The 15,129-nt window shown below is 35.3% G+C and overlaps 1 protein-coding gene across 1 annotated transcript in view; it reads left to right on the top strand.

Annotated features, from left to right (window-relative positions):
* Window positions 1–6,395, top strand: part of LOC112128060 — a 44,506-nt gene extending 38,111 nt beyond the window's left edge. The window contains exons 2-3 of the mRNA XM_024229836.1: window positions 1,902–1,948; window positions 5,218–6,395. Coding sequence (XP_024085604.1) covers window positions 1,902–1,948; window positions 5,218–5,790 — 620 coding nt within the window. The 3' untranslated portion in view covers window positions 5,791–6,395. The remainder of the gene's footprint in view (window positions 1–1,901; window positions 1,949–5,217) is intronic.
* The last annotated feature ends 8,734 nt before the right edge of the window (window positions 6,396–15,129 follow it).

Below are 15,129 nucleotides of genomic sequence, written 5' to 3'. Positions count from 1 at the left end.
GGATGACACATCTAACTTGCTTAGTTGTTGGGAGACACAAGGCCTTACTTCTTGATTAAGTTCACAATATTCACAATTAATTTATTATTTTTTTAATATTTTTTATTTTTTTACGGTTCCCTGTTTCCGTTTCATATATTAAACAGCGTGGCGCCTATTTCCAATTAGATGGATCAAAGCGGGCAAATTTTTTGACGTATGACAACTTGAGGGGGGGGGGTTAAAAGCTTGATTTCCACCCTTATTCGCAAACTCTGGAAAAGATGGAAATTTTGAATTCGCATTTTCCAAGTCCCCCGGGTTCAGACGGCGCCACGTCTTTGGCGCCGGTGTTGCCGGGATTCACGGGGTGAAAAAGCGACGAGGAGGGTTGCTAATAACAGGGCAGAAGCTCCAGTGCAGAGTCATCCTCGCTAACGAAAGCCGAAGGGAAACAGGGTAAACAACCCTTTGCCGAGCAAAGTGCCCGGCTACGATTACCTCCAGCCTCGGAACATTCTCATTTTCAAGTAGTTCGGTTTTTTTTTAAGTCAAGCATTCTCTGCCCTATAAAGTACTAATGATATAAGGCTGATCAGAATATTTATAAATAACATTAATAATTCAACATCATAATGGCTGTAACAGCAAATTTTTTTTTTAAATCTTTTTGTTAAATCCAAAAGACTTAAGAATAAAAGCTGTCCCAGGGTGGCCCCCTCCTCTAGACTTTAACGTCGAGATCCGCTGATGCTAAAAGTACAATAAAGAATTCCGTTGGTCAAGAGTACCGTACGGGTTTGAAACCTAACTCGGCTCAGTGTACTTGCCACTACTTTGAAGGACCAGTTTTCGTTTTTTCTATGTCAAATAGATTTATACGTTTTTTAATAGTTTATTGTTATTTTTTAATTATTTTATTTTTTATTATTTTATTTTTATAAAGTAAAAAATTGCGAAGTTCCATATGTTTAATTTTTTTATATTTTTGATAGTTTCTTATTTTTCAATATTACAGATGATTTTGCTATATTATGAAATGAAGTTTTGTAGTATACCTAATAATGTTTAATGTTACATTACGACTTTTCGACTCTGTTGTAGAATCGCGTTTTCCTGTTGTCTCAAGTACCACCAAAACGGCAACATATTGTTCGTAGAAAAATATTAACATTCTTACTAAAATTCAAAGGAGAGGATGTGGTAGCACAACATATACTGAACTGAAGTGCCGTTCCAATTCAAACGATTGTAATTTTCAATTAAACACTGCTTTTGCAGTAACAATAAACAAATCGAAAGGCCAATCATTGGCATTATGTGGATTGAATTTGGAGAATCCATGGTTTTCTCATGTTGCTCCAGGAAACCAAGGTATTTGTTTGTTGTATATATGCCTGTTGGAATCACCAAAAACATTGTATACTCAAGAGCAGGCAAAGAATTTATCCCTGAATACAACAGTAATTACAATTCAATGCAATATAATCCAAAACAATCATACTATTGCATATGTAATTATCTAACTGGAGGTAGAGTAGAGGAGTATTTAGCCGACGGTCGTGGGTTCGAATCCCGCTCGTGACACCGACTTTTTTATCTCAACCAAGTCTTTACATAGAAAGAATAATTAATTGAAAGAAGTAACTTGGTCAATTGACCACGAAAACGTAAATGGATTTAAAATAAACGTTAAAATTAAAAAAACCTTTAATAAATTCATTCAAAATTTCCTTAAGTTTTTTTATTTTTTATTACTATTAATTTGGAACGATTAACTTTTTTTTCAAAATTGAAAAACTTGTTAAATTTCTATTCTAAATTCTATTTCCAATCCTAGGGACCAGCAAAATTCAGAAAATGTACTCCATTTAATATGCTTTTTAATGGTGTAATTGTTTGTTTAATTTCTTTGTTCAAAGATGAAGAAATTGATGAAGGAAACGTAAACAACGTGGTTGACGGACTGGTAAGGAGGAAAATTAAAAAAAAATAATTAAAAAAATATTAAAAAACGTAAAAGCTGAAGAAAATTTTGAATGAATGAAGAAAAAACGTTCTGAATCTTAAAACTCTTTTTTCTTCAGGGAATAATAATACAATAATCCTTTAATCAAAGTTGCTGGCGTGTTGGTAAATAAGTAAACACTTGCACTATTTCTGTTTCCAACCCAAATTAAAAAACGCTTAATAAATTCATTCAAAATTTCCGTAAGTTTTTACATTCTTTTTTTAATTTTCCACCTTATCAATCCTTCAACCACGGTTTTTTCCTTTCCTTCATCAATTTCTTCATCTTTGAAAAAAGTAATTAAAAAAGCAATAACACCACTAAAAAGGATATTAAATGGAGTACGTTTTCTGAAATTTGCTTGGAAGTTGGAAATAGCAGTTTAGAATCACCATAGTAAGTTTTTCAACATTGAGAAAGAAGTATTTTTCAAAGTTCTGGCTAAAATGCTTATTTCACCAACGTTCACAAGTTTAGAGATTACATCTTATTGGAAATTTAACTTAGTTTTCAATGGAATCAACGGATTTGTCCAAAACCTTTTAGTTTTGGAGTTATCATTGTTTGTTTGAAGCAAGGTCGTGAAACCTTAAAAAATCAGAAAAAGTGAAATAACTCTGAGTTGAGTGAGTAGAAATACTTTGATTGAATATAAAAAATATATTTTGCATTGTATAAATTCACTTTTCCACATCCTAAATGTATTTGTTAAATGTAAACAATGTTTGTAAATCCCAGGCCCTGAAGATGATCTCAATAAAGATCGAAACGTTGGCAGGATAAAGAAAATGTTTTTCTGAAACCTACATCACACCAGACCGCATCTCACGATTTCTGAATAATTATAGAATTTAGAATAAAAATTTAACGAGTTTTTCAATTTTGAAAAAAAGTTCTGGGCAGTGAAAAACCTATTTCACCAACGTTTAAAAGTTTAGTATTTATCACATCTTATTGGAAATTTAACCTAGTTTTCAATAGTATCAACGGATTTGTCCAAAACTTTTTAGTTTGTGGAGGTATCATCGTTTATTTGAAGCAAGGTCGTAAAATCTTAAAAAATCAGAAAAATTAGGAAAATAACTTCGAAATTGTTGAGATTCAGACCATAGTTAATTAGGACTTTTTGGTTTCTTTTTAGAATGTAGCATCTACTGGCAGAATTTGTAAGCCGAGTAGCCGAACACCCTGTATAGTGTTAAATAACACTTTTTATTATCCCACGGGCAATGCTGGGTTATAAAGCTAGTAAGTGTATAAAAATCTTCTAAAACTTTGTTATGAAATCCTGTACTTTTTTCATCATAATGGTTATTCTGTGTGATTTTCCGGGTTCCTATCCTTTTTATACGTTCTGATACTAAATGTCCAAACGCGCTTAACCGACAAAACCGGAAAGGATTGATTATTCACTAGCATTGAAAGTTAAAACGCGTAATTAAATACCAAACCGGTGTATACATAATCCAAAAAAGGATCAGTTGCCAACTCAATTACACTAATCTTCTAGTCTTTAAAAGCTGTCCTTAAAAAAAAGCATTTAGGAGACCCAAGAGTGTATGGATTGGTAGGAACAAAGAAAACATTCCATCCAAGCGTCAGCGGGATTAAAGAAAATAAATAAACCAAGACTTAGCCGGTCCCCAAGTTCTTCAACTCTATGTTTACTTAACAAGTTAATTCCCCGTCAGAAAAACTCCATTCCGGGTTATGTCCTTAAATTGAAAGATAGAAGTTGTGAGACTGGTTCGAAGGCCTATCACGTCGAGGGGGCTGGCCCGAATAATCCCGGATTCGTGCTCCCCCGGGGCCGTCAGCCACGTCGGTTGATAATAGATATATTAGGCGAGGGGCTGCCATCCCCTGAATACATTACTCCGGGGACCTCCCTCGCCATCCACCCTAAAAGCAGTTCCCCTCCATGGCAAAAAATACTTCTGCTACGGAGACATCACTTTTAAAACATCCTTCAATCCACGCTTCGAATTATTTACTCAATATGTTTGTTGTTCACTGTAATGTCCTTGCAACCCTCATATTATAGTTCGACTTTTTTTTTTACATTTGGCCTTACATTCTTTCACAACGAGTATAATTGTAACGTTATTGTAGGTTGTTTATTGTTCTGATAGCAATTAGTCCCTCTTCGCCTCGGCTTTTGATATTTTCTGCTAATCAAGCATCCCCTATAAACATAAACACTTCCACTACTTATACCTTATCTTAGAATCGTGTTTAACTTGTCGCTCCTTCAGAGTGAATTGCGACGATATTAGACAGATGCAAGCCGGCGTCCCACAAGGGAGCATTCTTGGTCCCGTCCTGTTTCCCATTTTTATTTCTGACGTTCCTATCCCAACACATGATTATCACCTACGCGAATGATACCGCAATTTGGCCTTATTTATTTACGGTTTCTCAATTACAAATGTATGCATTAAAAGTATTAAGTATATAAATTTAGAAAAATTTATAATTATAAAACCAACAAACAATTTAGATTGAATAGAAACAATTTTGAAAATGTATTAACACTATAATTATCAACTATTAATTATAATTAACTAATCTTTATGTAAGTATTGGTTGAGATAAAAAAATCAGTGTCACGAGCGGGATTCGAACCCACGACCTTCGGATAAATACGCCGCTGCTCTACTACTTAAGCTATCGTGATTTCGATCCACTAGGAGACCAACTTCCCATCTCAGCCCAACACTTCGAATTTTCCCTCCTTTCTGTCATTTTTCAAATGTCGTGTAATCTATTTGATTCTCGCGCGACAAATGAAATGCCCACGGAGAGCTTTAATGAAGATATACTTCATTTAATTAATTTATTAAATCTTTCAATTAAATAATCTTTATGAAAGGTATTTGTTGAGATAAAAGTGAGATTGGATTCGAGTGGATCGAAGTCACGATAACTCAAGTGATAGAGCAGCGGTGTAGTTAGCCGTAGGTCGTGGGTTCGAATCCCTCTCGTGACGCTGACTATTTTATCTCAACCCCAATACCTTACATAAAGATAGTTAATTGAAAGATGTTATTTGGTCAACCGGAATGAACGATCAATATTAATGATGTATTAAATTCATTAATTTCGTGGTCCGCTTGACCAATTAAAGGTCTGTCCACACATATCCGTGACGGGACGGCACCGTTGCTCTCCGTGTTCCGTAGCCTCCGGTGACATCCGTGATAAATTTTTCTTTGCTATTCACACAGTACCGTACCTTNGGTATTTGGGCACGCTCTAACATCGGTAAAGCATTTGAATCAGGCAACTTTTCGGTACCTGGACCCGTACTTCTCCCGGGCACAAGCATCGAATTACCACACATTATAGTCGCTGATGAGGCTTTTCAGTTAAAACCGTATATTATGCGCCCATACCCCGGTCAGGAATTAGACAATCCAAAAAGGATATTCAATTATCGCCTGAGCCGTGCCAGAAGGGTTTCGGAAAATGGGTTTGGAATCTTGGTTCAAAAATTCAGATTATACAACAGACGGATTCAGTCATTACCTGCAAATGTGGACAACATAATATTGAGTACCTGCGTTTTACACAATTTCATACGAAAGTATGAAAGGTACGAGGGTACACCAGTCATCAGTGGAGAAACTTCTAGCAACGAGTACAGGCCAGTCAACTCAGCACTAAGGAACTTGTCTCACAAAGGCGGAAATGCCACTAAACACGCCTTTCAAATTAGAGATGCATTTAAAGATTATTTTGCTTCAGAAGCAGGATCAGTTCCTTGGCAAAATCAAGCTATTAGTGGCCGAGATCAATGATTTTGTTAATGACGTTTACCACGTCCTTACTTGAAAGTTGGTTAATTGTTTGTAGGTATTTATTATGTAGTAGGTTTTTTATTATGTATTTACTATTTCGTCTTTCGTAATTTACTATTCGTAATTATTTTGTATTTTGTAATAATAAAGTAAATTTTGTAAGATAATAAATTTATAAACTCACCATCGACATTAATTTTGAGACCAATTTCCTGCCAAATTCTTCCTTTCCAATCGGCATTTAGGTATTTGGGGTCCTTCAAATCGTAAAGCACTGGCCGTTCCCGAACCAACTCGATGAGAAGCTCGTCGTTCATATTAAAAAAAATGAGGTACACACAGAAAATACAAAAGTGAATAGAGCAAACTCGTTTAAAAAATACGGACGTGAAAACTGAAAATATCGGCGAGGACGTATTTCTTATTTTCACGGTGGACGCCGGAAGGGCACTGAGAGTGTCGGAGAGCCACGTTGTCGTTCATGTTTGAACACGCACCGTATTTCTTCCTTAGTTTACAAAGAATTTTCGTCAGCCGATTTTTTTTTTTCACTGAAAGTCACGTGACGGTACGTTACGTCCCGTCACGGCACGGATATGTGTGGATCGACCTTTATACATTACAATTAATTAAGGTTTTTAGTTGAGATGAAAAAAATTTAATGGCTCGAGCGGGATTCGAACCCCCGATCTTCGGCTAGATACGCCGCTGCTCTACCACTTGAGCTATCATACTTCGATCCACTCGGACATCAACTGCCTATCTCAACCCCACCTTATGAGTTTTCCCTCTTTTTTGCCATTTTTCAATGATGATGATTTCAATTAATGATGCAATATTTAATTTTCGAATAATAAAATTTGCTTAAACTGATATTAAATATATCTATATTTTCGAACGAGTTTAACAAATTTCTTGTTCTTGGTATAAAAATGAATTTGGCATAATTAGTTCTATGGTAAAAGATGGATAATGTTGACTTCTGGAATGGAACATGAATTAATTCGGTTGAGCCGGTTAGGCGTTCAGTTAAGGAATGTAATAATTTATACAATAATCTACTATGAAAGAAAGACCTTCTATACAGAACAGTCGTCAATTTCAGATCCGGCATTGACGATAAATATGGTGTATCTTTGTATTCTCCACTTGTTCTGTGATGTATCAGGCGTAAAAATCTGATTTGAACCGCTTCTATGCGCTTATGATGGATTGAAAGGGAGCCCAAAACGGTGAATAGTGATCCAATAATGGTCTTAGTGGAAGTGTATACAATTTTAAGTGTATCTAGATCATAGACATGTTTAAGTATGCCGTGTAATAAAACTTAAAGTTTTATTTGCTTTAGTTAATATGTGTGTGAAAGTTTATCTGTCTGTCGATAATGATACCAAGATCTTTAACAATTTCATGACTAATTAGAAGCGAGTCTGACATGGCGTAGTTAAATTTTATAAGATATTTTGTTTTACGGAATGTCATAACTGAACATTTGTCATAATTTAAAAAAATATTATTCGTTGAAGATCAGTTATTAAGTTTTACTAAGGCATGTTGAAGTTGTAAGCAGTCAGAAACAAGTTCATCTTCAAACTCGATTCATATTCAAGTAACCTTCTACATCCAAGATTACCTAAGAATCAAAGATTGGTGGAAAAACAAGCATGCCCTCCACTGTACATTAATAACATTTCTAGACCCATCCTATACCGTTTTATTGCTGACTTTCTGACGCTAGGCAGTTGATACCGCAATTTTGTTTTCTAGCCCAAATCCCGTCCAAGCAACCTTCAACATCCAAAGGCAGATTGAGCTTATCGAAAGAAAATCACTCATGAAAGAACAGTCTTAACCTCCCTGTTCACCAACAGCAAGGAACTTCTGATTCCTCCAATCGGGTTAGGACTTACGTAGATAGCAGACAGTCGTGGAATTATACCTAGACCTCAGTACAGGAGTCTCACAACGGAGCATTCTTAGTCCCACCCTATTTACTATTTATTCTCCTGACATTCCCAACACTATCATTACCATGACACATGATATCGCATTTAGTCTTCTAATCCGAATCCCAGCAGCATCCAACTTCAAAGAACTCCTTTAAAATCAAATGATCAACAAATGAAACAACAAGGAATTATCGACTTCTCCACTCAGTCAGATACTTATGATTTACATAAACATTTCAGACCTAAATCATAACATGGGCATATTCAACGATGATCCCATTTGCAGATTATGAGATGAGGAGGAAGAAACAGTCATCCATATCATCTTGGAATGCGAAGCAACTGCTCAATGGAGACAAAACCTAGGATACAAAAAACCAGGGGATGAAATTGTATCAGTCAATGACCTAACACTTCTGAGAAGAATGATTGAGTAGATTGCACTGAACTAGGAAACTACGAAGGTACAATAAGCCAGAAGTTTGCTATGCGTTGGGAGCACAAATCCCGCTTCGTAGTATCCATCATCATCATCAACCTCACTATCTACAACGGATTCAACATTCCATTTGTCAACGAATTGATCCTATTTCGCTTCCAAAACTTCCACACAAAATTCTCCATCCATCTTAACCCTACGCCGATAGCATCGAGATCTCGCCCTTCAATCTCTCATATTCAGAGCCAGCCTCATAACACTTGTTTGTAGATTATGACCAAGCAAGGGAAAAAATACAAAGTTTAAAATGTTATCTTTACTAAAAATTTTCTTTAAGAAAGTTTTCTTACTGTAAAGAAATATACATCCTCATATTAACTATGGATAATAAAAAAAATCAAGAAATATTTAGCTTCGGTCTCATCAGATGCACTTGTCTTTTGACAATAGGAAGTCTAGAGTGGGAAAAATAAGATGGCTGTAAAGGATGGGCATAATTTCACTTTCTAAAAATTACCTCTCCCGAACCCATTTCACCTTGGAGGAGCTCTTGTCGCCGGAAATGAGTCAGCCCTCTTTATTTCGGCTCCCGACGTATCTCTCATCTAAATTACAAAAAAGGCTCCATCTTTGTTACTCATTACCGGTTAAACCGCGATAGTCAAACATCAACGTCAAGAGATAAACATCCCGATAATCGGCCCTGGACAATTATGACTTGTTGCGAGGAAACTGCATTTCATCTAATGTATCTCCCATCTCGTATTGATAGGCCTTCTTCCTCTTTTTTTACCCTCCATCGACTTTGATCCGTCCAGTGGGAAAAAAGCCGGATGGTGCAGTGATACCGGTTCTGTTTAATACAGAATTCAACAACAGGTATCTAAAACTTCATATCACATTGAAGTCTCTCCTAAAAAACAAAAATCGTTCATCAAACAAGGGCTAAGAAGGATCATCAGAGGATAAGAAACAAGACAGAAATACCAAATAAAACCGCCTAGGAGGTGAAATAGCCATGGAATATGAAAACACATTAAACAAATGTAAAACCTTGACTTCGCGTATAAAAACAAGAAAATGAGGAATATTCCATTGGTATAGCCAGTTTGGTCGATAATGATATACGACTTACGGTCATATCAACCCTCAGGGTGCCGGTGTTTTTGAAAAAAGTCCATTTGGAGGTATGTTGAGTTCGAATGCAGGGCCGCTGGATTCGAACCCGGGACCCTTAGAACGTATACACGAGAAGTCACCCAAAGAAAATAGAACTGTAGTTACTAATTCAATACTGACGCATATCCAAACACTCTAGCTTCTCAAAAAAGATCTAAATCACTAGTTTCTTCAGTGAAATCATAGACGGAACATCATCCCAATGTTTGTTAGTTGACAGTGACATGATGATTGAACGATGAACCTGTCAGATTTGTTTATTTTTAATTCTGCTTTTAGGGCAAGCCCTCTGAAAAAATTTCCCTTGTGCAGAAAGCTGGAATTACATACACAGCCAAAGACACATTATAAAATAATAATTTCATAGAAATACATAAAAACATGGTATAAAATCAGAAAAAGTTTTAAAGCGTACGATTATATATTTACATTAACAGCGGGTAATAATTATTATCTATAAGTTATGCAATATAAAGCAAAAACTCAACAGTTTATAACATTAAAAATTAAGCAATCAATTCATTTTTATAATTTTTGAAATACACTTTTTGAATTCGTTACTAGAATTAAAATCAAAGAACTTAAAATTATTTTTTTGTGCGAATCGTATTGCTGTTACCTGAATGATTGTAAAAAAAATCAGTTCTAACGACTGATAACTTTTTTATTATTTTGGAAACTCTATTTATCTAAAAGAGTAAGATATAATGTATATACATATGGGTGCAATCAATACGAAAAATAAAATACATATTGTACTAAATGGCATGGTAATAAACCGTCTGCCGGGAACTTCAAATTAACATTATCTGACAATTAATTAAGGTTTTTAGTTGAGATGAAAAAAAGCTAATGGCACGAGAGGGATTCGAACCCACGACCTTCGGCTAGATACACCGCTGCTCTACCACTTGAGCTATCGTGACCTCGATCCGCTCGGACATTAACTCCCCATCTCAACCCCACCTTATGAGTTTTCTCTCCTTTTGCCATTTTCCACAAGTGATGGACCTGGGGTCATTTACTAAGAATTCACTAGTTTTCGTGGTCCGCTTGACCAAATAATATCTTTCAATTAAGTGGTGTCCGAGTGGATCGAGATCACGATAGCTCAGGTGGTAGAGCAGCGGCTTATCTAGCCGAAGGTCGTGGGTTCGAATCCCTCTCGTGCCATTAGCTTTTTTTCATCTCAACTAAAAACCTTAATTAATTGTCATGTGTTAATTGGTCAAGCGGACCACGAAAGTAGTGAATTAACATTATCATTAAACCTAGTAAAATACATTGTATTTGTGTAAGGGATATTAGTTTTAAATAGAATAGAAGACAATAGAAATACAAGTAAAAAGTTGTTTTACATACGGAGAAATTTATTTTAAAAAATCGTACAAAATTATAAGTTCGTCTTTTATGTAAGATAAATGTTGTTATATTTTGCAACTTGAATTTTTTTTTTAGCAGAATCCCATGGAACGATTCCGTATGTCAGAAGGAACGTTCAAAATGAGCCATTTTTATGGTATGAAAGTCAAGACTATTTCTATTCTAAACTTGAAAGCTAAACTTGAATTAAAGCCTTCCAGTTTGCTTGTGAGTTAGTTGATGAGAGTTTCTATGTGTACATATTTATCCAAAGTAATTTCAAGATATTTATTACAAATCTAAACAATCACAGTTAACGTTTGTTTACCAAATTCTGCATGAAAGGTAAAGTGATTTGAAAGGTTTAATTTATAATTGGGATGATTTTGAGAAAAGTTTTACTTACAATAATTGATACATGGTTTGATCAAACAAATATTTATTAAATTATAATCGTCATAATATTACATAGGACTTAAAGTAATGGATTGTCAAATACAAGTGCTACATACATTTCTGCGTAACAAAAAATTTGTAATTTAAGAGGAATTTTAAAGAAGTCACGAATATATAGTAAAAAGAGAATAGGTCCCAAAACTGAACCTTGAGAAACTTGAATTTTTAGAATGAATTCAGAACGTTTATGTAAAGGAACTGTTTTCGTTTAGTTAAATAGACTTCAAAAACGCCTAAACCGTTGCGGCCACCGACGCCCCTGTGGACTTATTAATCTTTTAAGATCCACAAACGATTATATGGTAAAATTTTCATACACGTTGAAGCAAAACAAGCTTTAATCCTTTTCTAAAATATATAAATTTTCAATTATTTATTTGTATCCTGTATATGGATAAAAGGGCAGTTGTTATAAAAAATAATGTTATCATAAAAACCAAAAATATGTGTTCAATATTTTTTAGTCTCATTTCAAATTTTCACTTTTTTTAGAGAAAAATTATGCAGGGTACTTCAGGCCTAGTTCAACTTCAAAATTTCAAATACGACCCTATACATCCTGACACATCGTTTTAAAGTAGCTTTTACGCTGAAAACAATGGTGCATTGGATTTTAAATTGGCAAAAAAATTATAAAGTGATGGCAAAAAGTTTGAAAAAACGCATTTCGTTTGTTTCGTGGTTAATTCCAATAATTTGCTTCTTCACTAAACATTAATTGCCTTTATTGTTTTTGTTTGCCATCTTTAAGTCCCGTCTATTTGTTGATTACTTCCTGCCATTGCAACATAGCACCAGTTGCAATACGTATTACTAATCATAATTACCATTTTTAATTTTATACACTATATTTTGTATATGTTTTTAATGTTTGTAACTTTGTAATTATAATTGTTCTTTTGTATTTGTGTTGAGAAAGAGTACAGTTGTATTATGAGTTGTTTTGTCATTCAAGGGGGGTTTAACCTGAATAAAGTTTATTTTCTTCTTCTTAAAATCTTAAATATGGAATGTAGAGGTGTGGTAGGAAGTTAAATGAAAAACATATTTAACGCTGAGATGTTCAACCAGGACGGTTGCGTTTCATGAGCTTGGAAGTGGACTTAGAATAGAATTTGCGGCACTGGAGGCAATTGCCGCATCGGCGATAAAGTCCAGACAGCGTTAGAGCTAAGTCAGTCAAAATTGGGAAAAATAACAAAATTTCCCTTGTCTGGATACCACGGCACACAGGGCAGAGCGGCAACTAAGATAAATTGGCCAAGGAAAGCAATGAGGACACCTATTGACCCTGAACCCTTACCAAACTGCCAAAAGCGCGGATCGATTAGACAATGGATTAATAATTAATGAGAATATAGCCCAGGACAGAAGCATGCGAAAAGGTTTATCAAAGCATCATCTCAGAAAGTAACGGCAGAATTAACTAAATCCAAAAAATGGAGATGCACAATAGGCAACCCTAGTGTACAGGTCAAAAAGAGGCTGGCTCCTATCTAATCTAGAATAATCTAACTATATTTTTTTTAAATTCTATTATTTTTGTAAATAAGATGCCGATTTGAAGGAATAAAGTTGCTTTCTGAAAGAAGACATGGCTAAAATACCTCTTTTTCTACTTTGTGCTACTACTAAAGGTTTGGTAAAAACGTACAGAAAAATTAGTGTAAAATTGATTCAAATCATGTAATCACCGTGAAAGTAGAGTGCGCGTTGTTACATTATCCGAGGGCAATCAGAGGAAGTACCGTCGGACGTATAGCAACCGATGGAAACTCCCGTTCGCCCTCCAGGAGTCCTTTTATTTTCACGGTTTTATACAAAGAGAGGGGCGACAATGGGCCCCACGATCGGCAATGGGCCGTGGATAATGGTGAACGGAGGAGACGGAGGGATCTCGTCCTGAGTGGATTGGCAGCTGGTGGTCAATTGAGCTTCCAAATCCCATCAACTCGACAACGCCTTTAGACTCCTCATGCACGACCGCGCCGGGGCAAATATTGCGCTATGCACGCCCATTGACTCGCCCGTATTTTCATTTCGGGCCCTATTAACAAAGACCACAACATTAACTACTAGCACACTCGACATTTTCATTGTAGCCGTATTATTTAAAATGAATAAAGGCCAAGAGAACCCGTGAATACGTCACCATAGCAAGAGAGGAATAAATTCATCAAATAATAAATACTAAATGATGAAATTGATTATATTTATCCATATAATACTTAAAAATAAGAAGGAATAATGAAAATCATAATCAGACCCACCACTGAAGATGACGAGAAGTTGAGACGCGTCTGACAAACCAAACAAAAAGGATAGGCAAACCGAAATGACGTAGGCGTAAGAAAAGTTTGACAATTAGATCGAACTCCTGACATACCTACCACATACCCCAGACCTCAATCCGTCTTAATATTCCATTTTTCAATACTTGACCATTTTGTTCAAGGAAACAAGTTTAAAATATTACAGAAATTGAACAGGGCAACAGTTTTTCATATATGATCTGCCATTTATCTATCACCTGGGTAAGGTAGTAGCTTATCATACCTCATAACCTCTACGACATCCCGTTATTTTTTATAAATTGGCCAGTACGACTCCTTGATCGTTTGATATCCGTTGAAAAACGTGAAAATTCTAAAAGCCATACTGGAATTGAATCCCAGAGCCACCAAAGAACAGTACGATCGATCTGGCGTTTCTCCGTGTTATCTGCGGTGAGATGTCCAGCAAAATCAGACCACAATGATCCAACGACTAACTGTACCGGAGGAGGAAATGTCACGGCCGATACAAGTAAGACTCCAGTCAGATAAGCTGGTCAGACCGGACATATTGGTTGGCCTGCGACTGGATCAAGTTGAATTGGCCACATTCATTTGCTGAAACACATCAATGCAAATACACGGAGTAAGACAGTTACTCAACTACTTAATTTACTAAGCACCCTGATCATTTTGTTTTTTAATATTTTAGAGTGAGGGATGTTGTGAATGTCTATAGATTTGGCAAAAGGAATTCACTGTTGACAGCTTGTGTAATAAGTTGTAAAGTGTTATTTTTTGATCATAGCTTGTCATCTGAAAAGACACAATAACACGTGCTTTAGTTCGTATTCTATTGTCAGGTATGTGGTAACTTACCAAATCCGACAGTGCTGGACTGTCAGTGTTGTCATAACAATTTCCAAACAACTGCCATTAAATCCATTCTGGATCCTGAAGGCAATAGTGAGAAACGATAAAGTCAAAAATCTAAGGATTTAACGGAATAATCACCTCTGATGTGAACCAAGTGCTCAATTAACAAATCAATTATTTTATTAAAATGTTCAAAAACATAAGTACTATTAGCATACAGTCACAGTACTTACATAAACCATATTACTCTGGACTAGTGCGAAATAAAGACTTTTAACCGAAAAGGTTGTACAAAAGGACACCAAAATCACAGATCTGTTTATACGAGATATATTATGACTAAATATATTACAACAAAATTTAATATATTAATGAACGACTAAAGCTAATAACATGCATCTTGAAAGATCATTAAAATACCATACAGGGCGTCCTTCTAGATGGCCCGGCTGAATTTCTCTTGAAAAAATGACTTTTCATAAAAACAAAAAATACGTGTTTAATATTTTTAGGCTAGTTTCAAAATTTGGCCCTTTTTTGGAAAAAATGATACAGATATATCAGGCTCATTTCAACTTCAAAATTTCAAATACGACCCTACACAACCTGATACTTCATTTTAAAGGACATTGTAAGATGAAGACAATGGTACAATCGAATTTTAAATTCGTCAAAAAATGACAAAATTATTCCGCAAAAAGTTTGAGGAAAAAGTAGTAATTTGGTTTTCTATTTATTAAGCACATTTCGTATTCGAACTGCGTGCCTAGCAAAAAGGTGCAATGATTTGCTCTTTTTAACCACT

The sequence above is a fragment of the Cimex lectularius genome, unplaced genomic scaffold (genome assembly GCF_000648675.2).
Source record: "Cimex lectularius strain Harlan isolate CLEC.00 unplaced genomic scaffold, Clec_2.1 scaffold377, whole genome shotgun sequence".
Lineage (NCBI taxonomy): Eukaryota > Metazoa > Arthropoda > Insecta > Hemiptera > Cimicidae > Cimex > Cimex lectularius.
The sequence above is the reverse complement of the archived record's forward strand: the minus strand, read 5'-3'. Positions and strand labels throughout refer to the sequence as shown.